The following is a 24,916-nucleotide window of genomic DNA, read 5'->3' as shown; positions in this document are numbered from 1 at the left end:
CTAGACACATGCACTCATGTGACATTGACTGATAGTGCTATTAGACTTCTCCCATCAGGTGACATTGACTGATAGTGCTCTCTAGATACCTGCCCTCGTGTGAAATTGACTGATAGTTCCCTCTAGGCACCTGCCCTCATGTGATGTTGACTGATGGTTCTCTCTAGACACCTGCTTTCATGTGGCATTGACTGTTAGTGCTTATTAGACACCTGCCCTCATATGACATTAACTGATAGTGCTTTCTAGACACATGCCCTCATGTGACGTTAACTGATAATGCTCTCTAGACACCTGCCCTCATGTGACATTGACTGATAGTTCTCTCTAGACACCTGCCCTCATGTGACATTGACTGATAGTGCTCTCTAGACATCTGCCCTCATGTGTCATTGACTGATAGTTCTCTCTAGACACCTGTCCTCATGCGCCTTGCGTAAACTTTTAATTCAAACGACTTCTTCTCAATAACCGAAAGGCCAAGGGTACTGTTTTTTGGCCTGTAGCATGCTGGAATAAAGGGCTACCAAGTTTGTTCAAATGAATGACCTTTACCTCCATTCAAGGTCACAGGGGTCAAGTAGGCTAAACAATTTTAAACAACTTCTTGTGAGGAACTAAAAGGCATAGAGACCTGATATTAGGCCTGTGGCATGCTGGGATGAAGGGCTACCAAGTTTTTTTTCAAATGAATGACCTTTACCTTCATTCAAGGTAACGGGTCTCATAGACTAAAATCTTTTAAATGACTTTTTCTCAAGAACAAAAAGGCCCAGGGTACTCATATTGGCCTTCAGCATGATGGGATGAAGTTCTACCAAATTTGTTCAGATAAAAGACCTTGACATACATTCAAGGTCACAGGGCTCAAATAGGCAAAATCTTTTAAATGAGTTCTTGTGAATAGATGAGAGGCCTAGAATCCTGATATTAGGCCTGTGGCATGCTGGGATGAAGGGCTACCAAGGTTGTTCAAGTGAAGGACCTTGATTTGCCTTAATTGTTTGCCACTACTACATTCTGTAATGTGTTGTATTGTGCCAATAGTCAGATGACCGTTAAGGCCAATGGGCCTCTTGTTTCTTGGTACTCGGCTTAAAGAGTTATCTGCTCTTTCGGGTAGATATTGATTGTGACGTCATGTGTTTGCTAGCATATAACGTCACGCTTTTCTCAGAAAAGTTCCCTCACATTATAATGACGTAGTTATGGATACCTATCCGCATGGAGGGTAACTCTGTAATTCCGTCTTTGCATATTACAGAGTTAACTCCCTTGCGGGTAGGTATCGATTGTTACATCATTATTTTGTGAACGCAATTCACGTCGTTTTTTTCCGAAATGTATGACATTACGCTCGCAAACACATGACGTCACAATCAAAACCTACCCGCAAGTACAGATAACTCTTACGAATCTTTGTGTCTTACTTTACCTTAAATAATACATAATGCATATCAAACAATAAAAATACTCTTTAAATGATAATTTATCTTTTATTTCTACAATGTCAATCAATCTTATAAGTAGTCCAAATGGCTTTGACTATCCGATCTGCTAAATACATGTGTTGGTGACTGATTGATTCGCCAAAAATACAACTGTTCAACATTTAGCAAATAAATAGTCGGACATTAACCCTTCGAACTGAAGTTTATATGCAGTACATGTATTTTACTTATAAAAAGTTGTAGATAAAATGTACAATAAATTACTATAAGTCGAGAATGCACACAAAATAAATTAAAGTGATTTTCACTACAAAAGGGCAGTTATTGGATAATATATGTCGTGCTCCTTTTGTAGGGAATTGTAATATGGCACGATTATATGTAAAGTAATTGTAGGCATTTATATTCACACAACCTATCACTTGATGCTATTGTGTGTTTGGACGGAATTATTTTCAACTGCTCCTAAATTACTCGAGCAGCCATCAAATCAAATACGAATCATTGAACATTTAGATTGCACATGACTATGAACACACATTTTGTCATGGGAAAGTATTTCAGTGCGCGCTAATGTCTGCGATTTTCTGTCAAAATTCAGATAAACACAAAAATGTGTGTGTTTATACATGCACATACGCAATCATATAAGTGCGTTGTCCAGATTTGATCCTCACAAACTTCCTTAAAATACTTTATGATTGTGCAGTTTATAATAAGCACACGATCGATGAAACTCTTTTATGAAATGAAAGGTAGATTTCTCATACTTATGATTCGGATTCAAAGTTTACTTATATAATTTCCGGACTAGTGAGTATAAATAATGTTACAGAAATCCGTCCGGATTGTGAGTTTTCCGGACTATCGGCATGCGGATTATCGCAGGTCCACTGTGTTAGTATCACAGATTAAGTAAGGTACAGTTGATCTATTTGTCCTTTTAGGACTCGTCAATGATGATCTGTGGGGCCAAAGGTATCGGACGCGGCAAACCACGACACTCGAAATAGACGTCAAAAGTTCATCACAGTGGAACAATTCCGATATATCAATATTCATTTAAGAAGTGTTTTAGAACTAGAAAGGTAACAGTTGAAGATTTGGTAGTTTGTTAGTTATTTATAAAGAAAATGTTGAATTAAAGAGGGTTTTGGTCTTTTAGGCGAAAAGCAATTTATATTTAAGGGGTATCTCTTTAAATAAACGAAACTGTAATACTTTTTTTGAGGAATGACAAACCTGGTCGCACTTTCATCAAGGTTGCTTTACTTTAATGAATTCATCAACTCAAAATTCTCCACTGAAAAATATTGCTACAGAAAATCTTAAGTGACTTTCATTAACTTCTGTAATGCTTTTATTTGGAGAAATTCTATCTTGCGTGATTCCATAATGTTAATGAATATTCATGAAACTTGGCCCTGATCAATAAGAAACTGTGTCGTTGCGTCTGTCGTCATGCCTACGTCACACAATTCTTATCGTTATGTCTGTTTATAATTAAGTAAGAAAACATTATAATGTATATGATAATTGAAGAAGCGCAGTGGGCAGACGAAATCTTCTATTGTTCTAATCTTCTTCATCTACGTTTTCATCAAAGTCCCCATCGTCCTCCGCCGTAGCATCCTGGTACTGTTGGTACTCGGACACCAAATCATGCATGTTCGACTCCGCCTCTGTGAACTCCATCTCGTCCATACCCTCACCAGTGTACCAATGGAGGAAGGCCTTACGACGGAACATGGCCGTGAACTGCTCGCAAATGCGTTTGAAGAGCTCCTGGATGGCGGTACTGTTGCCTATAAAAGTAGCAGACATCTTCAGACCTTGCGGAGGGATATCACAGACGGCGGTTTTGACGTTATTTGGAATCCATTCAACGAAGTAGCTGTTGTTCTTGTTCTGAACATTCAGCATCTGTTCGTCGACTTCTTTCATGGACATACGGCCACGGAATATGGCTGCTACCGTCAAATATCGTCCATTTCGGGGATCACAAGCAGCCATCATGTTCTTGGAGTCAAACATCTGTTGGGTTAGTTCTGGGACGGTAAGAGCCCTGTACTGCTGGCTGCCTCGCGATGTGAGAGGAGCAAAACCAGGCATGAAGAAATGTAGACGAGGGAAGGGCACCATGTTGACGGCAAGTTTACGGAGGTCGGCATTCAGCTGACCAGGAAAGCGAAGACAGGTCGTGACTCCGGACATAGTAGCCGACACCAAGTGGTTCAGATCTCCGTATGTAGGGGTGGTCAGTTTTAATGTACGGAAGCAAATGTCATACAAAGCCTCGTTGTCGATACAATAAGTCTCGTCTGTGTTCTCGACAAGTTGGTGGACGGACAGCGTGGCGTTGTATGGTTCCACAACTGTATCTGATACCTGTTAATGAGAAATAAATTCAATAGACTGGAGAATCTTAGAAGTTGTAGATTAGGTATCAATAATACTTCCTTAATTGTACATTCTCTTATGTTGAGTATTTTTTACGAATGGTTAGACCGTTGTTAGTATTATGTGATCGGGTTGGGTGTGCTGTTCGGTGTCTGTCGCGGTCTGCTTCGGTGACACGATGCTATAAAATGGGCAAGAGCTCCTCTAAAAAACACAAACAAACAACAGCCTCCCAAATACACGTATGCCTCACTATACGCAGCGCATCGCATACGGTAAGAGGTCCTCAAATGAGTCGATCGTAAAATGACCTTAACTGTTAATAGGACGTTAAATACAATCAACAACCAATACTTATTAAGCCAAATTGTACATACCTTTGGAGATGGAACAACAGAGAATGTGTTCATGATCCTGTCCGGATATTCTTCTCGGATTTTGGAGACGAGTAGTGTTCCCATACCGGAGCCGGTACCTCCACCTAAGGAATGGGTAAGTTGGAAACCTTGGAGACAGTCACAGCTTTCCGCTTCTTTCCGGACCACATCGAGTACGGAATCTACCAGCTCGGCGCCTTCTGTGTAATGTCCCTTGGCCCAATTGTTCCCAGCTCCACTCTGTCCGAACACGAAATTATCCGGCCTGAATATCTGTCCGAAAGGTCCAGACCGGACTGAGTCCATGGTCCCTGGTTCAAGGTCCACCAGAACGGCCCGGGGCACATATTTACCACCTAAAGAACAGAAATATTAATTTGTTTTTCCAGTTCAATTGCGATGTTACATTCGAACTTCCTGTACTTGAACTCGTATAACTCGAAGACCTTGTTTAATTCGAAGTATTTTTTAGCGTCGACTTATATTTTCGCTATACACTGTATACTCCTAATAATGAATGTTCGAGTAAAATCGACCTCTAGTATAACACGATGGGGGTGTACAAAAAATTCAACTTAATTTTCAGCACATTTTGTTTAAATGTAAGTAGAAACAGATATCTTGTATAGTTAATTTCCTCAGTATTTTGTTTACATTCGTACAATTGCTCTCGACAAGTCCTTGTGTATTTGATAACGAACTCTCTGCATGACCCCGTATAGTTATTCTGTATTTAATTGGTTAATCAACCATGTTCGGGTTATCTTACTTCAGTTCAAAGGTCAGACGAAAAGGCATTGCAGGCTCCACTCATCTACAAGCCATGATTTTCGGTTTTCTGTTGAACCGATCTGTTTTCTGACAAATCTAGGTCCACTCGATCGATGTTTACGCGCACCGTATATTGCACAAGAATGTGTTAACAATCGAAATACGCCTGGCCCACTCATGAACGTGCTGCACTTAAAACCTAAATGTAAGTACTGAGCGGGCCTTCTGGTATCATTACACCCTAATTATATATCAGGCATATTCTGTCGTTTCTTTGTGGCGTTGCTTCTACTTTGACATATTATTATCTTTTTTTTCATCATTTTTTCATCATGCGTGCTTCTGTCCGCGCAAGAATTTTACTCAAGATGGCTGGTTGACCAGTATTATATTGCATTGCTATATTACATCATTTTGTTCAATAGATGATTGGTCAAGAAAATTCATTTAAATTATCCATCATTATTCTTTTTTGTTGTGAATCTACGTGTATAAATGACTTTTTTTTTTTAAATCAGTTATAAAGTGTTGCGCATTAATTGCCTATCCGTGCTAATTGTTTACCAATACTTGCGCATACGTGCGCATGTAACTAATTCATGCGCACGTGTTTGCAATCTATGCGCATGCGTTGCCGATCCGTGCCAATGAGCAACTAATCCATACGCAATGACGACTTGTCTATCCATAGTAACAAATCCATGCGCTTTCTCAATACTCCATAGGTCACTACAATGTCGGTTAGTGATAGTGACACATAGTAACCACAAAAAATCAAAGACGCCTATCCAGGAGAAAGAGTTGCCGATTCATCCTATCAGACGCCTATATTATCCGAGATGCCAACCCATAAGCATTCACTAATCTGTCAACACGAGATGCCAACCCATATAGCATTCACTTATCTATCAACACGAGATGCCAACCCATATAGCATTCACTTATCTATCAACACGAGATGCCAACCCATATAGCATTCACTAATCTATCAACACGAGATGCCAACCCATATAGCATTCACTAATCTATCAACACGAGATGCCAACCCATAAGCATTTACTCATTTGTCAACACGAGATGCCAACCCATATAGCATTCACTTATCTATCAACACGAGATGCCAACCCATATAGCATTCACTAATCTATCAACACGAGATGCCAACCCATAAGCATTCACTTATCTATCGACACGAGATGCCAACCCATATAGCATTCACTTATCTATCAACACGAGATGCCAACCCATATAGCATTCACTAATCTATCAACACGAGATGCCAACCCATAAGCATTTACTTATTTGTCAACACGAGATGCCAACCCATAAGCATTCACTAATCTATCAACACGAGATGCCAACCCATAAGCATTCACTTATCTATCAACACGAGATGCCAACCCATATAGCATTCACTTATCTATCAACACGAGATGCCAACCCATATAGCATTCACTTATCTATCAACACGAGATGCCAACCCATATAGCATTCACTTATCTATCAACACGAGATGCCAACCCATATAGCATTCACTTATCTATCAACACGAGATGCCAACCCATATAGCATTCACTTATCTATCAACACGAGATGCCAACCCATATAGCATTCACTAATCTATCAACACGAGATGCCAACCCATATAGCATTCACTTATCTATCAACACGAGATGCCAACCCACGAGCATTTACTATTCGGTGAACACGAGATGCTAACTTTAACTAATCTGTGTACACGAGAATAACGATTTTATTTGCACGAGATACCGATCCATGCACGTGAGTTTCATTAATTTGATATGTATTATATTCACATAACATAATGGCATTGTCATTACAACATACTTTAGCACAGGCTTGTGGCTCTATAAGAATATTTCTCTATATATGTGTTATACTGAGTTACATATATATAGGGAGAGAGAGGAAAATGTATATTATAGAGTCAAAGCCCTGTGATACTGTTAACTGCTGCTAAGCATGATGGAAAGCGATAGTGTTACAGTTTTCTTAGCCATTCATGTTTATGTATGGGCCAGTTTTGAATAGACACATGAAAGGGCCGTTAATATTTACTAACCGTACATCGACAACACACAATGTATAAAAGGGAGAGTTTGTACCAAAAGCTGGAATAGTTTGATTACAATATCGGGGCAAGTGCACGATAATTACCGGAAACGAAGCGTACTGCCAGAGTCTTTTTTATCAGTCAGTGATTCAACATACACACGTCTGTATCTCGTAACAACTTATATCTAATGTTAAAGACAATTAATTACCTTCTGTGTAACATTAGTAGTACCATGTACATCTCAGATATAATCACAGTATACACGTGAATCGCGACCTATATACCCCTTTGTTAGTGAAGAAGCAAGTAAGTAAGTTTGGTATACATTCATACATTGAGGTTAAAAGGGTAGAAATACATTTGTCAGGAAATCGAACAGTCTTCCTTTACAAGAAAATATATCTGGAGCATTTAGAACGCCTGAAAATTCATGTACGAGTTTTTTAAATTATAATTTTCGTGTGATCGTCTCAAATAAACAATTTCCTCGAGTTACATGGCCTACAAGTTCAAGGTAACGAATTGTGGGTTTATTCACAGGGACCTGGCACGATTTTTTTTAACTAACAGCATACATATATTATATTATATATTATAGTATCTATAATATATATATGTATACTGTTGGTTAAAAATGTTCGTGCCAGGTCCCTGTGGGTTTATTCAAGTAGACACAAATGGACAATAAGGTTTAATCCTGGTGAAATATTTTTATGGTGTTAGGCATATAGCAAACATCATCTAGATACTTGAGTAATTCAATCCTATCCATGTTCCCATACAGAATTACGTACTTGATTTAAAGTAGTGCTTAAATAAGTCCTTGGTTGTTGTGCATAATCTATATACTATATTTTATTGCGTATTGTATTTTATAGTTTATAAGAGGTTTAATATAATAAGTCACGTACCTGTGGCTTCGTTAAAGTAGACGTTGATCCTCTCTAGTTGTAGAGGATTGTTTCCGTGGTAAGTTCCTGTAGGGTCAATGCCGTGCTCATCTGAAATGACTTCCCAGAACTGGAAAAAATACACAATCGTACAAAATACAAAAAATACGACAATTATGACAATTTAAGCCATTACAGTAGGATACGGAGGAGGACGACGACGGCAATTTAAATAGGAAGATTAGAAAGGACAACGACGAGCAGGAAGAGGACACGTGTAAACAAGAGGGGGGCGACGACAAGAAGGAAGATTAGAAGAGGCGATGAAGAAAAGGAGTATGAGGGCGTCAAGGAGTAGGGGACACAAAGAACGATGACATCGACTACGAGAACGAAAAGGAGCGAAGAGGAAAATGAAATAGGCGACGACAAGGACGAAGACGACGTCGTCAATTCTTACGAAGAGAAGAAGGAGGAAGAAGACGAGAATTACGTCGAAGAAAAGTAGGAGGAAGGGAGTAGGAGGACGATGAATAAGGGCAAGGACGGAGAGTAGGACAGAGAGTTCGGGAAAGGAAGCTAAGGAGAAGGGAAAGGACGAGAGCGACGATGATTTCAGGATTCTATAATGTGTTTATCATTAGTATACATTATAGCTATTCAAACTTAATTTATGTCTCGAACATACGTGAATAAAACAACATTGATGCTAAACACAACATTCTTGAAAACAGTTTCAGCATTAAAGAGATAGTTTTGTCGATGCAGTACATGTGTATCTTGTTCCACAAGACGCCATCTGCTCGTCATAAACATCTGGTTAGGTGCTCAATGTTCTGTTTCAGTTTAACTGACTCATTTATTTACAGATTACACATACGCAGAGTTATGAAATAACAAAACACATATTCTCACAGGAGTTCTTTATCAAACAGAAAATAATGAATAATCAGCTAACAAATGCAACACCCACATTCATATACATATATATCTTTAAACACACAAAGAGCTGTTTTAACAGTTTTAAAATTTACAGTTTCCCCTTGGGAGGGCCCCAAAACGAGAGTGAGATGCGTCCTCCGAAACTTCGGCTGTGTAATCGTTTGTACTTTTTCCCTCCGCTGAATCACGCGTCCCGTCCATCCTATTCTAGACAATGAGTAAAAGGGAAACCCAATATCTCTCTCTTCGTCTCGACCCCTCCATCTACCCCCCCCCCCCCCCTCCCTTCTGTTAATTGCTAATAACAGGCCAGGTCTTGTGCATGTTGTCTATTTTACTTGTTTTGGAAAAAAAATCCTTTGAGTCGGGACTGACTACATTGCATATTTTCTTCTATTAGTAACTTCTGATGCATATTATAACCACATGAACTTACGTACGCAATAGATTGTATCAGGAATATCAGTTTAAGGTCTGTGCCAATTTACAAATTATATAATCGGAAAAAGTACCATTTTTTTAATATGACCATAAATATACAAATAATTGTATTCTTTAAAAATATAATATTTTTTAGCTTTAATTAGTTAACGAAAACGTAGTAAAATAGAAAGTGCAGTTATGTAGAATGCTGAAAACATATTCAATATTATTTTTTACAAGGTATCAAAGTGCGAAATAATATTTTACATGCTATCTTACATTATACACAAATAATATACATGCATAGATATGCGCAGCAACTTCAAATTTAAAGTGTCTGACTTGTGTTTCATATATCAAAACATTTAGGAACTTGACGCACACTTCGGGAAATTGACACACTTGTATACATGTATATGTATATCCATTGAAAAATATTAAAAGTCATCTTAAAGGTCACAAGTTTTTGAAATACACATTTAAAAAATATACACTGCTCAGGTCTTAATAAGTTGATATATGATATATCCATGTACTTAAAACCATTTAGCGCAAACTATACGTGTACGTATAAAATCATGGAAGTATGTAAGTAATAACATGTAGCTTTAAATGTTCCTGCAGGATAATGAGAAAAAAATGTACATAATATATCAATACATATATACATGTATTATATTAACACAAATTGAATTTTTTAAAGAAAATATAACCTACAGATAGTTTAAGTCAATTTTCTGCAAATCAAGGAAACTTCAAAATGGACATTTTTTTCAAACGATTTTAAGATTTAGTAAGATGTGTCTATACAACATTCACAAATTAAGATATCTTTAAAAACATTTATCACATATATTTTAATAAATATTCTGAAAATCAAAGAAATTCCAAAATGGATGATTTTTCTCTACGTTTAACAACGAGTAAGTTGTGCCGTACCTTAGCCCCAATTTGATTGCCACATTGACCAGCCTGCACGTGCACTATCTCCCTCATGATGTTTGGTGATGAGTAGCCTGCTTTGTCTGTGACTGGGTTTATATACCTCTATCTCCTGGGATCGTTACGCCGTGTGTGTTGTTGCTATGTAACCGAGTGCGGCGTTTGATACCCCTGAATTTTCCGTAGTTACCCTAACTTTTCCTCCCCTCTGCTGAAACGCTGACGAATTCTATAGGGCGCGATTTAAAATAACTACTAAATGTTTACATAGTTCATCCTCTGTTAAATAGTTCAATTTATTAAAGATGCTCCACCGCTGACAAATGGTATTTTTTCACTATTAAAAACAGGAGCAGACGATTAAGTATTTTTCTTCAGTTACAAAAGTTACTTACTTTACACCATTACCACCAATGAAAAGTTTGAGCTTCTAATTTTACTAAGTTAAAACTATGAAAAATAATTAATTCCATCCCGAAAAAAAATCCGTACCACTATATCCTATATGAAATGAACTACTGAATGCGCATGTACCAAAGGCAAGATAAATTATTTTATATTTTTTTTTGGTGTTAATTAGACTATTATATACACGATTAAACACCAATTATTGTTCAAATGATGAATATCACTTTTGGTCTGTCGGCGGTGGAGTATCTTTAAAAAAAATACACAAATTGATGCGTGCTAATGATATTCCCATTTTATACACTAAACATCTGTTAATCATTTTCGTTCATTTTCTTGTCTGCCTTCTAACTTTCGACAGTTGTGGCCCCTATCACCAGTTGCATGATGTCCCAGACAAGTTCAATACCGAGATATGTGTATGTGTGTGTGTTTCACATCACTAGCGAGTCTTAGTGAATCATCGAGGATGTCTTGATCAACGAAACAATAAAAGTGAACAGTCGGGCAAGGATGGCTAAAGTTGGTAAATATGGTGTGAATGTATCCAGTATAATTTCTTATGAAATAGAAAAATAAAATCTCTCGTCAAAATCTGTCTGCGTACGAAGAAATTAATTCAAAGTATGGGAATTCTAAAACATCCTCCCGGCTCACTATGTCTGTGGTTACCTTTCCACGTAGCCTCGCTTTCAATGCTTTCAACTTTTCTTTACTTTAATGGTCAGAACTGGGAAACTAAGCAGAACTTGACCGCCCTATTAATATGTGAGAACTTTTGGAAAGCCAATGAAAGCATTTAGACTGGTTTTCTATTCACTTTAAACGGACATTCAAAGAGTAAAACACGAGAAAGATGTCCCTGTCATCACTGATGAGTCTTAAATAAAACATACGTTCTGTGGCCTATCATCATTGGCAAATAACAAAAAGCTGATAATGCCTGCGAGTCTTAAAATTGACAAAATAGACGTAGATATAGTAACATAATTGATAAAAAAACAGCTGTATGGTGTCCCTAACATCACTGACAAGTCCTCGAAGGACAAAACAGCTGTATGGTGTCCCTAACATCACTGACGAGTCCTAGAAGGACCCAACAGCTGTATGGTGTCCCTAACATCACTGACGAGTCCTCGAAGGACAAACAGCTGTATGTTGTCCCTAACATCACTGACGAGTCCTCGAAGGACCAAACAGCTGTTTGGTATCCCTAACATCACTGACGAGTCATGAAAATAGAAAACAGCTGTATGGTGTCCTAACATCACTGATGAGTCCTAGAAAGACAAAACAGCTGTATGTTGTCCCTAACATCACTGACAAGTCCTAGAAGGACACAAAAGCTGTATGGTGTCCCTAACATCACTGACAAGTCCTAGAAGGACACAAAAGCTGTATGGTGTCCCTAACATCACTGACGAGCCCTATAGAAGGACAAAACAGCTGTATGGTGTCCCTAACATCACTAATGAGTACGTGAAGATCAAAACAGCCGTACAGTGTCCCTAACAACAGTGACAAATCCTTGAAAGGTAAAACAGCTGTATGGTGTCCCTTACATCACTGACAAGTCTAAAAGGACATAACAGCTGTATGTTTTTCCCTTACATCACTGACGTGTTCAGAAGGACAAAATAACTGTATGGTGTCCCTAACATCAGTGACAAGTCTAAAAGGACAAAACAGCTGTATGTTGTCCCTAACATCACTGACAAGTCAGTGAAGGACAAAACAAATGTATTGTGCCCCCATTATAATTGTTGAGTCATAGATGAACAAAACAGCTGTATGAGTCGCAGACGAGTCTCAGAAAGTCTCGTCTTTAGCGTCCCAATATCATCATCTACGTTGGAAGATCTATTTAGATTGTTACCTAATGCATGTAACCATGCAGACTGATAACGGATATTGTGATTTTCCGGCATGCTGTCCGACATTGCATCAGTTTGGATTTAATACTGTAGTAATCCGCTCTAGATTCTTATCTTCTACCTTGAACACAAACGATATCAAGATGATTTACATCGAAACAAATTAAGATGAATAAACATCAAAGGCCACGCGGTGGTTGAGTGATCGACATTTACGAATTCGAGACCAAGATATGACCTTTATTATCCAGGTACTCCGACTTTCGTCGACCTATAAAATCTTGTAAGTTTTGTTAAGGCATCATCGAGCCGTAAGATGTAATTACGGAGTTTTTGTTGAAAATATCACGTAATTTTTCATTTATGAAAATATCACGTAATTTTTCATGAAAAATTGACTTTCAGTAATTTTTCATGAAAAATTGACTTTCAGCCGTGGATTTCTTCGGTTTTATTTCCAAATGGCGGGATATTATAGTTGTAAAATTGCAATGAAACGTCGAGGTATCAAAGAAAAATACTCTTTCATATGTGGATATGAAGGATAGGGATATTCTATCCGAGGGTCACAAAATGTAGTAAAACCCGAGGCTTGCCTTCAATGTCTGTACGACACCCTAAATAATAGTACTGCCATTTAGTGGATCGGGGGATGGAAGGGAGGGGCAGAGTAAAAACGACAAATTTGTTTTAATAGATTGATTGATTGATAACGAGGTAATTAATACAGTCGTTTACATATTTATATACAAGTATACTGTACATTTTGACAGTCAGACAGACTTGTACATGTTATCTTGTATACTATATTTTGACTGTCGATTGTTTAACTTCCTTCCTGTTTGGTAGTACATAGACCACTATCAGTCATCCTGTATTAACGTGAACAATACCACACGTAGGGTTACAATGTTCCCGACTCTAGTGCAATCATATACAATACATGTATAGTAGTCCTCACAGGAACCTGACACGATTTTTTTACCGTATATGTTTATAGCACTTACATATACACTGTTGGTCAAAAATTCGTTTCAGGTCCCTGTGGTAGGCCGGGTACGTATATTCGTTCTATGGAATTACTTGCATCTAATCAAATATGTAGTCTATAAGTGTGCTGGTACGTATCAAGGCCTATATTATATACATAATTTTCATTAATTTACATATTTTCTTGTCCTTGTATCGCGTGACCGACTGATACACTATAGCTACTGTGTCACTATTTCTGCTTTAGAAGGGAAATCCCATTTATTTCTTCCGCGTGTCCCCACGACACACAAAGCTTTAGCAACACAAGAATGTACATATCTTATCGTATACTTTATAAAGTACATCCATTCTTGTTGACAGGGCCATAAGATGTGTTAGGTCCGCCAACAACAGGTTAAGATTGCATTGTTCCAGGTAAGATATATTTGTTTTACACATTTAATAGTTATATGCCTTAATTTACGTGCTATAACATTTGGGCGTATTTATGACGCTATTAAATCGATCATTAAAAAACACACCAAAAAAACCCCCAAAAAATTAATATATATGGTTATTTCAATTTCTATCATTGTACATATTTTGAAAACTTAAAAAACCCTCATGATTGTTGACAATTAAAATTACTCCCGTTAAAAAATTCCCGTGACAAATTGTATATTGTATTATCTTTAGTTTATAGTTTATGCATGTTAGATTAAAAAATATTTATAAAAAATACTTTTCGGTAGCAGATTATTTCGGTTCAGACATTTTTATTTATTTAGTCATATAAATTAATCTTTGTTTATCTATTTAGTTTTTCTTTCTTTCTTTCTTTATCTTTCTTTCTTGTTTTTGTTTTCTTTTTACGAGTCGTCTGGCTAAAACATTTAAGTGAGTGACAAACTGAACATTTGATATCAGAAATATGTATTTGGCCTGCCAGCTAAGTAGCTATTTTTTTAGTATCGATAAAATATTGTGTACATAAGTTGGGCACCACGCAGTGATAGGAGATAGCTTTTCAATGGCTCCTATTGTGAGATTATCTGCAAGCATGCGTTTTCATTTAAGAAATATTGAAGATTGAATAAGCCCACACCTTTAAACTGTAGAATATCTGATTATCTATCCTCGACATTTCAGAGAGGTTACTGTTACTGTCGTTATATTCACATGACGAAAGCGATACTAACCCCTGTAATATCGAGGATATAGATTTTCTTATTCCATTCTTATATGTAATGTATGTATTAAATAGACGTGGCCTATCTTTTATATATCATCATTAATAACGATGCCCTGTGATTGAACTGAGGATGCTTGTAGTCGCAGGTTCACATTGCGCCTGGGCCTTTCCGACATTGTCAGCTTTAAGTTCAGAGAGCGCCCGGGCCTGTCGGCTTTAAGTTAAGAAAGCGCCAAGGGCTATCGGCTTTAAGTTCAGAAAGCGCCCGGGCCTGTCGGCTTTAAGTTCAGAAAGCGCCCTGGCCTGTCAGCTTTAAGTTTAGAAAGCGCCCGGGCCTGTCGGCTTTATGTTCAGAAAACGCCCAGGCCTGTCGGCTTTAAGTTCAGAAAGCGCCTTGGCTTGTCGGCTTTAAATTCAGAAAGCGCCCGTGACTGTCGGCTTTAAGTTCAGAAAACGCTCGGGCCTGTCGGCTTTAAGTTCAGAAAGCGCCAGGGCCTGTCGGCTTTAAGTTCAGAAAGCGCCCGGGCCTGTCGGCTTTAAGTTCAGAAAACGCCCAGGCCTGTCGGTTTTAAGTTAAGAAAGCGCCCAGGCCTGTCGGCTTTAAGTTCAGAAAGCGCCCGGGCCTGTCGGCTTTAAGTTCAGAAAGCGCCCAGGCCTGTCAGCTTTAAGTTCAGAAAGCCTCCGGGCCTGTCGGCTTTAAGTTCAGAAAACGCCCAGGCCTGTCGGCTTTAAGTTAAGAAAACGCCCAGGCCTGTCGGTTTTAAGTTAAGAAAGCGCCCAGGCCTGTCGGCTTTAAGTTCAGAAAGCGCCCGGGCCTGTCGGCTTTAAGTTCAGAAAGCGCCCAGGCCTGTCAGCTTTAAGTTCAGAAAGCCTCCGGGCCTGTCGGCTTTAAGTTCAGAAAACGCCCAGGCCTGTCGGCTTTAAGTTCAGAAAGCGCCCGGGCCTGTCGGCTTTAAGTTCAGAAAACGCTCGGGCCTGTCGTATTTTAAGTTCAGAAAACGCTCGGGCCTGTCGGCTTTAAGTTCAGTAAGCGCCTTGGCCTGTCGGCTTTAAGTTCAGAAAGCGCCCACGCCTGTCGGCTTTAAGTTCAGAAAGCGCCCGTGCCTGTCGGCTTTAAGTTCAGAAAACGCTCGGGCCTGTCGGCTTCAAGTTCAGAAAGCGCCTTGGCCTGTCGGCTTTAAGTTCAGAAAGCGCCCGGGCCTGTCGGCTTTAAGTTCAGAAAGCGCCCGGGCCTGTCGGCTTTAAGTTCAGAAAACGCACAGGCCTGTCGGCTTTAAGTTAAGAAAGCGCCCAGGCCTGTCGGCTTTAAGTTCAGAAAGCGCCCGTGCCTGTCGGCTTTAAGTTCAGAAAGCGCCCGGGCCTGTCTAGACAGTGCACATACTTGTGGTTTATTTGATGTTATCACTTACAAGGTTTTTATGTTTTGAAGTTTTGTTTTCAAATTACATTTTAAAGGCCCATTACCTTTCCGGAGCAAAATATAAAGGTTTCTTAAAAAACATTAATAACATCAGAAAATGCATACCGATGACCTAAAATAAGGTTACGACACCAAACATATGCAAGATTTCCTGCATAACATATGAAAACAGTGGAGAGTCAAATCGCTGTTTTGCCGTCTGGCGCAGTGATAATCAACTACCGCGCTGTATTTACGACGACGGCGGGAAACATAATACGACCCGCGTTATGAAAACAAATATGTTATTTATTTTAATCAAATCGTCCAGAAGGTTATGATAAATGTAGTATTAACGGTAAGTTAATAATTCTCAAGACTCTACAAAATTATCGATCTTGTTTTACATTCCCATTTTAAAAATTAAAAGCCGTTTCGGAAAGTTAGTGGGCCTTTAATGGAACCGATGCATTAAAATCAACTGAATGGATCGCTGCCTGTCGTGTGAAACATACTTGTGTATTGTAATGAAATGAAATCTCAACTTTTTGTGTGATTTATGTGAAATGAAGCAGCCAATTAAAACAAATTTTGTTTTTATGTGGTTATTAACACGCAACACTGCGCGTCTTTGTACGCTTTTAGAATGATTTTTTGCCTAATATATAGTCAGCTCGTGATACCTCTTAAAAACGTGAAATCGTAGGAAAGATTTGGCCTACGCTATACGTCAGCGGCAAATTTCAAATACATCGTCCATACAAAGCCGGGAAAACGTACAGATACCTATTCATTGGGATCATATGTACCCCGCTGCCCCCATATTATATTTTATTTGTGAAATTGAACAACTCTGCACAATGAAATACTTTTGGACACTTTTATTTCACACATTTGTAATGGCCGCCGACTACACTTGAGTAAACGGCAACAAATCACCATCGCTTCCGTTTTTTTAAAAGCCACGTGTAGTTGAGAGGTAAACAAAATGCTAGCCACGTGTATGCTACATGTATATGCAACGTGGATATCGCGAATGTGTGATGCTGTGCCAGCGATGTTCGTGTTAAATTTGAATATATTTGACAAAAATGTCGTGTATGTTGACAATGATTCCACTATAACAACTTTAGGTGGCTGGCATTTTGTTTACCTCTCAAAAGACAGTCTATTAATCTGTCTGCCGGTACGAAATGGCAGGACACACACTGCGTACAGCACGCGCATACTTTGAGATACATTGCATTAAGTCATACAGACAAACAAAGCCTGTCGGCTAAGTTCAGAAAGAGCCCAGGCCTGTCGGCTTTAAGTTCAGAAAACGCCGGGCCTGTTGGCTTTCAGTTCAGATAGCGCCCGGGCCTGTCGGCTTAAAGTTCAGAAAGCGCCCGGGCCTGACGGCTTTAAGTTCAGAAAGAGCCCGGGCTTGTCGGCTTTAAGTTCAGAAAGCGCCCGGGCTTGCCGGCTTTCAGTTAAGAAAGCGTCCAGGCCTGTCGGCTCTAAGTTCAGAAAACGTCCAGGCCTGTCGGCTTTAAGTTAAGAAAACGCCCAGGCCTGTCGGTTTTAAGTTAAGAAAGCGCCCAGGCCTGTCGGCTTTAAGTTCAGAAAGCGCCCGGGCCTGTCGGCTTTAAGTTCAGAAAGCGCCCAGGCCTGTCAGCTTTAAGTTCAGAAAGCCTCCGGGCCTGTCGGCTTTAAGTTCAGAAAACGCCCAGGCCTGTCGGCTTTAAGTTCAGAAAGCGCCCGGGCCTGTCGGCTTTAAGTTCAGAAAACGCTCGGGCCTGTCGTATTTTAAGTTCAGAAAACGCTCGGGCCTGTCGGCTTTAAGTTCAGTAAGCGCCTTGGCCTGTCGGCTTTAAGTTCAGAAAGCGCCCACGCCTGTCGGCTTTAAGTTCAGAAAGCGCCCGTGCCTGTCGGCTTTAAGTTCAGAAAACGCTCGGGCCTGTCGGCTTCAAGTTCAGAAAGCGCCTTGGCCTGTCGGCTTTAAGTTCAGAAAGCGCCCGGGCCTGTCGGCTTTAAGTTCAGAAAGCGCCCGGGCCTGTCGGCTTTAAGTTCAGAAAACGCCCAGGCCTGTCGGCTTTAAGTTAAGAAAGCGCCCAGGCCTGTCGGCTTTAAGTTCAGAAAGCGCCCGTGCCTGTCGGCTTTAAGTTCAGAAAGCGCCCGGGCCTGTCTAGACAGTGCACATACTTGTGGTTTATTTGATGTTATCACTTACAAGGTTTTTATGTTTTGAAGTTTTGTTTTCAAATTACATTTTAAAGGCCCATTACCTTTCCGGAGCAAAATATAAAGGTTTCTTAAAAAACATTAATAACATCAGAAAATGCATACCGATGACCTAAAATAAGGTTACGACACCAAACATATGCAAGATTTCCTGCATAACATATGAAAACAGTGGAGAGTCAAATCGCTGTTTTGCCGTCTGGCGCAGTGATAATCAACTACCGCGCTGTATTTACGACGACGGCGGGAAACATAATACGACCCGCGTTATGAAAACAAATATGTTATTTATTTTAATCAAATCGTCCAGAAGGTTATGATAAATGTAGTATTAACGGTAAGTTAATAATTCTCAAGACTCTACAAAATTATCGATCTTGTTTTACATTCCCATTTTAAAAATTAAAAGCCGTTTCGGAAAGTTAGTGGGCCTTTAATGGAACCGATGCATTAAAATCAACTGAATGGATCGCTGCCTGTCGTGTGAAACATACTTGTGTATTGTAATGAAATGAAATCTCAACTTTTTGTGTGATTTATGTGAAATGAAGCAGCCAATTAAAACAAATTTTGTTTTTATGTGGTTATTAACACGCAACACTGCGCGTCTTTGTACGCTTTTAGAATGATTTTTTGCCTAATATATAGTCAGCTCGTGATACCTCTTAAAAACGTGAAATCGTAGGAAAGATTTGGCCTACGCTATACGTCAGCGGCAAATTTCAAATACATCGTCCATACAAAGCCGGGAAAACGTACAGATACCTATTCATTGGGATCATATGTACCCCGCTGCCCCCATATTATATCTCATTTGTGAAATTGAACAACTCTGCACAATGAAATACTTTTGGACACTTTTATTTCACACATTTGTAATGGCCGCCGACTACACTTGAGTAAACGGCAACAAATCACCATCGCTTCCGTTTTTTTAAAAGCCACGTGTAGTTGAGAGGTAAACAAAATGCTAGCCACGTGTATGCTACATGTATATGCAACGTGGATATCGCGAATGTGTGATGCTGTACCAGCGATGTTCGTGTTAAATTTGAATATATTTGACAAAAATGTCGTGTAGGTTGACAATGATTCCACTTTAACAACTTTAGGTGGCTGGCATTTTGTTTACCTCTCAAAAGACAGTCTATTAATCTGTCTGCCGGTACGAAATGGCAGGACAGACACTGCGTACAGCACGCACATACTTTGAGATACATTGCATTAAGTCATACAGACAAACAAAGCCTGTCGGCTTAAGTTCAGAAAGCGCCCAGGCCAGTCGGCTTTAAGTTCAGAAAGCGCCCGGGCCTGTTGGCTTTCAGTTCAGATAGCGCCCGGGCCTGTCGGCTTTAAGTTCAGAAAGCGCCCGGGCCTGTCGGCTTTAAGTTCAGAAAGAGCCCGGGCTTGTCGGCTTTAAGTTCAGAAAGCGCCCGGGCTTGCCGGCTTTCAGTTAAGAAAGCGTCCAGACCTGTCAGCTCTAAGTTCAGAAAACGTCCATGCCTGTCGGCTTTAAGTTAAGAAAACGCCCAGGCCTGTCGGCTTTAAGTTAAGAAAGCGTCCAGGCCTGCCGGCTTTAAGTTCAGAAAGATTCTAGGCCTGTCGTATTTAAGTTCAGAAAGCGTCCAGGCCTGTCGGCTTTAAGTTCAGAAAGCGTCCAGGCCTGTCGGCTTTAAGTTCAGAAAACGCCCAGACCTGTCGGCTTTAAGTTCAGAAAGCGTCCAGGCCTGTCGGCTTTAAGTTCAGAAAACGCCCAGGCCTGTCGGCTTTAAGTTTAGAAAGCGACTTGGCCTGTCGGCTTTAAGTTCAGAAAGCGCCCAGACCTGTCGGCTTTAAGTTAAAAAAGCGTCCAGCTCTGTCGGCTTTAAGTTCAGAAAGCGTCCAGGCCTGTCGGCCTTAAGTTAAGAAAGCGTCCATGCCTGTCAGCTTTAAGTTCAGAGAGCGTCCAGGTCTGTCGGCTTTAAGTTCAGAAAGCGCTCGGGCCTGTCGGCTTTTAGTTCAGAAAGCGCCTGGGCCTGTCGGCTTTAAGTTCAGAAAACGCCCGGGCCTGTCGGCTTTAAGTTCAGAAAGCAGCCAGGCCTGTCGGCTTTGAGTTAAGAAAGCGTCCCGGCCTGTCGGCTTTAAGTTCAGAGAGCGCCCAGGCCTTTCAGCTTTAAGTTCAGAAAGTGCCCAGGCCCGTCAATCATTGACAGTTTGAGTTTGGAACGTGCTCACACCTTTCACACACTGTAAGGGAACGATGAGGAATTTTATGCAATCAAAGAAAAGGAAACTGTATTCAGAAGTTGTCTAAGTAAATCAAATATATACATAAGTTATATAACTTTTGTCCTGTCAACCCGTGATAGTAAAATTTAGACGTTTCAATCAATACTTCGAAGTTGTAAAATTACTCTATTAAATTACATGATGCAATAGTTAAAAAAAAGAAATTTGCGTGTTCTCTTTCAATATTTTGACAGTTGGTCTCGGTTTCCGTTTTAGTGAATCTAAAGTAGTAATTGATGAAGACTGGTTTTCGATGATGCCATCTATTAATGGCAATACTTTCGTCAATCGTGATACCTTTACAATGTAAATGTATTTCTATAATTTGAATGTAATCAAATTTCTGCGGAAGTAGACACCAATAATCTAAGTCACGTACATTTATACATAAATTGTAGAACGAAAGATGTCCCTGTAATGTTGGTAAACTAATGTCAGATTCTGATCTATAGACGGTCAATGTTCCAGAACGGTTGTTACTCAACACCAACATTGCCGACGCCGATTAAAGATGCTCCACCGCTGATAAATGGTATTTTTTCACTATCAAAAACAGGACCAGACGATTTAGTATTTTTCTTCAGTTACAAAAGTTACTTACTTTACACCATTACCACCCTGGAAAAGTTTGAGCTTTTAAATTTTCTTCATGTTACAAATATGAGAACTAATTAATTGCACCCGGAAAAAAATTCTTGGCTCTATATCCTATATGGAATGAAGTACTGATTGCGCATGTACCAAAGGCAAAATAAATCATTTTGTATTATTTATTGTGTTAATTAGACATATATATATATATATACAATAAACCCCAATAATTTTTCAAATAATGAATATCATTTATGCTCTGTCAGCGGTGGAGCATCTTTAAGGATTAAAAATTTGCATGTGTTAGTGTACATGATCTAATTGCTATTACGTCAATAACAAGTTTTTACATAAGGAAATGAAAGACGATTCCTGAAGCGTGGTATGGGGCAATACACAGTGTAAAAGAGGAAATTGATCAGTACAACGTATCACCGATTCGGTACAGTGAATGGTTGGCTGACGTAACGAGCAGGCCTTTCATCCATGTCGCTCAAGCCAACAATAAAAAAAATACTTTGTTGTGGGATTGAACGGAGAATAATAGATCTGGTGATTTCATTGATATTTCATTTACAAATGTAGTCATTTAACGAGAACGTGTTTAAGCAGTAGTGGAAATCGGTGTATACCTTTCCGGGTATTCAAACGAAGGAACATCGCTTTCACTGAACCTTTTATTTCTTTTGTTTTTCAGGCGCAAGCTGCTCCAGGACGAAATCTTGGGATGTGGAGAACAATGGCGATCTTGGCCATTGTCATCAGTGTCTGTCTGTCGTCCTTGGCCTTAGGCGACACAGTCTGTCCATCTTTGTGTCAATGCCATGACACAGTGGCCAGTTGTAGAAAGCATTACAAGAGCCTTCCCTATATTCCGAGATTGCCAGAAACGACTAAAACCCTATACTTTACCGGCAATTGGCTCCCTAATGTGGACAAGAAGACGTTTGAAAACATTTCTCACTTGCACCTCGAAGAACTAATTATTGGTGGCAATCACATACAGAATATTTCCAAAGACGCCTTTGAGGCGTTCCCCCACCTACGCTTCTTAGATTTGAGTGGGAACCAGATTCCCGTGAACATTCTGCATGACTCGTTGTACGGCCTCCGGAATTCTAAGGTGTACAAAATGGACCTGGAGCAAATGGCTTTAACAAACCTGCCGTTGGATATGTTCGAGCACCTACAAGGTACACCGATAGAAGGATTCAGCATGTCAAAGAATAACCTCACCATGTTAGACGGGAATGTCTTCGCGAAGTTAAATATAACTCACCTTACCATCAATAACAATTATATCAAGGCAATAAACTGGACAGGCCTTCATAACATCGAGGTTTTACGCCTCCGTTGGAACAAACTACCGAGTGTGCCCGACTTCTGTTCCTCACAGAATACAAGCGTCGTTCCTAACCTTCGTGTAATAGATTTAGGAGCCAATAAACTGTTTGAGGTACTACCTAATCAATTCCGTGGTCTATGTCTTCCCAAACTCACCAACCTGACATTGGACCAAAATTACTTCCGGTCTGTCCCTAACGACACATTCAAAGATCTGCCGTCTCTCAGGCGTTTGTCCTTAACCTGGATGAGAAGGAATGACCTTCATTTTCAGACTCTAGCGTTTCGGAGTTCAAGTCTAGAGTTACTGTACTTAGGTAATCACATTAACAAATTCGTCGATACACACGATATGCCAAACCTTTTTCGGTTTTGTCCTAAGCTGAAAGTGCTCGACATGACAAAAATCAGGCTCACATCTGGTGGACAGTTGTTGCAGCGCATGTTATCTCCCCTTACTAACCTTACAAAATTAGTTTTACAGAGCACAGAAATATACCAAGTACCTTCAGACCTATTCCACAAAATGAAGAAACTACAAAACCTGAATTTCATGAACTGTAATATCAAGGGCTGGGATGAAAACACGTTCAAGAATGTCACATCACTCCAAAAGATTTATCTGAACCGCAACAAGATCACCTTGATCAACGAGACATCCTTTCCACCAGAGTTATTTGAAACCCTTTCGTTTCTTAACTTACAAGGGAACCCATTCGCCTGCGATTGCGACGCGTTCTGGTTTCGCCAATGGGTGAAACAACATACGTCTACTCTGGCTTATTTCCCAAGAGGGTATGAATGCGCTACCCCAGTGGCGTGGAGAAGTAAGCTCTTCGTCGACTACGACCCATCCTATCAAGACTGCCACCCAATAAGCGGGTACATAATTCTCGGAGCATGTTTGGGTTCGGCTTTTGTGTTGATTGTCATTGTATCATCTCTCTTATACCACTTCCGCTGGCACATCCGGCACTACATCTACTTGATGAGGGCGAAGAAAGGCTACCAACGTATTCCGGATGGCGAAGATTTCGCGTTTGACGCCTTCGTCGCCTACAACGCAGAGGATCGCGTTTTCGTAATATCTAAACTGATACCTAACCTGGAAACCCAACAGAATCTTAGACTGTGCGTTCATGATCGCGATTTTAAAGTCGGAGAGTTGATCGTTGATAATATTCAAGAGACAGTTGTTAGGAGCAGAAAAGTAATCCTGGTTTTATCCAATGCTTTTGCGAAGAGTCAGTGGTGCAAGTTCGAACTGGCACTAGCGCAGATACGCGCCATAGAAGAGGGCGGAAACATGGTAATTATTGTGATGCTGGAGGAAATCGAAGCCAGATATATGACAAACTCATTACATGTTCTGCTTAAGTCTACCACGTACATACCATGGGCACACAACCAAGAAGGTCAAGAGCTATTCTGGAAGCGGTTAGTGGATGCTTTCCAAGAACATGATGCCTAGAATACTACCACGGAGATTTTCTTTTAAATGCAACCCCTTCTCCCTAAAAAGGGTGCGTGCATAATATGTTTTGCAACTTAGTATTGACGTCTTTGTTCAAAAGCATGTCTCTTTTGCAGTGAGAGGATAATCAGGCCGTCTACATATTATTGGCCTACACATTAGTTCATAGTTAAGTCACACAGGAGTCAGATGCCTTGGTAAAGGCGTTAAACATTGACCTCAAAGTCAAATCCCAAGGAAATGGGCGAACTGAATTAGTTTCTATATTATTGTTTATCTAATGGTCAAATCCCAATAGGAGATGGCCAACTGCTTATTTTGACTTGCAATGTAGTTGCAACAGGGAATGGTCTAGATCTACTTCTGTTAACTTCCATGCAGCAGGGCTTTTCATTAACTGAAAATTTGGTTATAGATTAAGGCGCAATGACTACAGACACATTAACAATAATTACTAGGAAATGGGTGTAACGATTTTTCCGTTATCTATGTGGTAGCTATGTGAGGACAAAATGTTCATTTGATTTGCTATACCTGAACACCATTGACCTTCACAGACGAACAAATGGGTAACCTCACTAGATAATTTGCTGCGTATGGAAATCTTGGGGGATCAAATAGGTAGAACATTGTCCAATGTGGTTAAAGGGACAAATCACTCAGGCTAATTCTTTTACATAACAAAGAAGCAAAATATGGCATAAATGTATTGTTCTACATTTCTTATGAAACATATAACATAAAATATTTACAAATTCCACGTCATTGTTTAGTATTTTAATTAATAGCGTTGAAATATCAAATCGTTGATCAATACGATTAAGCAGGTACAATATGGACGCTGTACCCATACCCGAGCCAAAGTCAGGCACGTTAAACAAATAAACTACATAACCAC

At 39.8% G+C, this 24,916-nt stretch overlaps 2 protein-coding genes across 6 annotated transcripts; one reads left to right on the top strand and one right to left on the bottom strand.

Annotated features, from left to right (window-relative positions):
* Window positions 1-2,700: 2,700 nt before the first annotated feature.
* LOC138328560 (tubulin beta-4B chain-like) lies at window positions 2,701-10,732 on the bottom strand. 2 transcript variants are annotated; one of them, XM_069275425.1, is made up of 4 exons: window positions 10,271-10,732; window positions 7,988-8,096; window positions 4,229-4,584; window positions 2,701-3,839 (listed from the first exon to the last, which is right to left on the bottom strand). In XM_069275425.1, exons 1-4 carry the CDS (start codon window positions 10,325-10,327, stop codon window positions 3,027-3,029), a joined length of 1,335 nt encoding a protein of 444 aa, XP_069131526.1. In that variant the 5' UTR covers window positions 10,328-10,732; the 3' UTR covers window positions 2,701-3,026. The 2 variants fall into 2 exon arrangements, with proteins under 2 accessions (XP_069131526.1, XP_069131527.1); XM_069275426.1 differs by lacking the exons at window positions 7,988-8,096; window positions 10,271-10,732 and adding an exon at window positions 4,998-5,130.
* LOC138328559 (toll-like receptor 3) lies at window positions 5,080-24,778 on the top strand. 4 transcript variants are annotated; one of them, XM_069275423.1, is made up of 3 exons: window positions 5,080-5,204; window positions 13,909-13,962; window positions 21,898-24,778. In XM_069275423.1, the coding sequence occupies exon 3, from the start codon at window positions 21,928-21,930 to the stop codon at window positions 24,013-24,015; it is 2,088 nt and encodes a 695-aa protein (XP_069131524.1). In that variant the 5' UTR covers window positions 5,080-5,204; window positions 13,909-13,962; window positions 21,898-21,927; the 3' UTR covers window positions 24,016-24,778. The 4 variants fall into 4 exon arrangements, with proteins under 4 accessions (XP_069131524.1, XP_069131525.1, XP_069131523.1 ...); XM_069275424.1 differs by lacking the exon at window positions 5,080-5,204 and adding an exon at window positions 13,593-13,611; XM_069275422.1 differs by lacking the exon at window positions 5,080-5,204 and adding an exon at window positions 13,595-13,675.
* Window positions 24,779-24,916: the final 138 nt, after the last annotated feature.

Source organism: Argopecten irradians, chromosome 7 (assembly GCF_041381155.1).
Source record: "Argopecten irradians isolate NY chromosome 7, Ai_NY, whole genome shotgun sequence".
Lineage (NCBI taxonomy): Eukaryota > Metazoa > Mollusca > Bivalvia > Pectinida > Pectinidae > Argopecten > Argopecten irradians.
The sequence above is the reverse complement of the archived record's forward strand: the minus strand, read 5'-3'. Positions and strand labels throughout refer to the sequence as shown.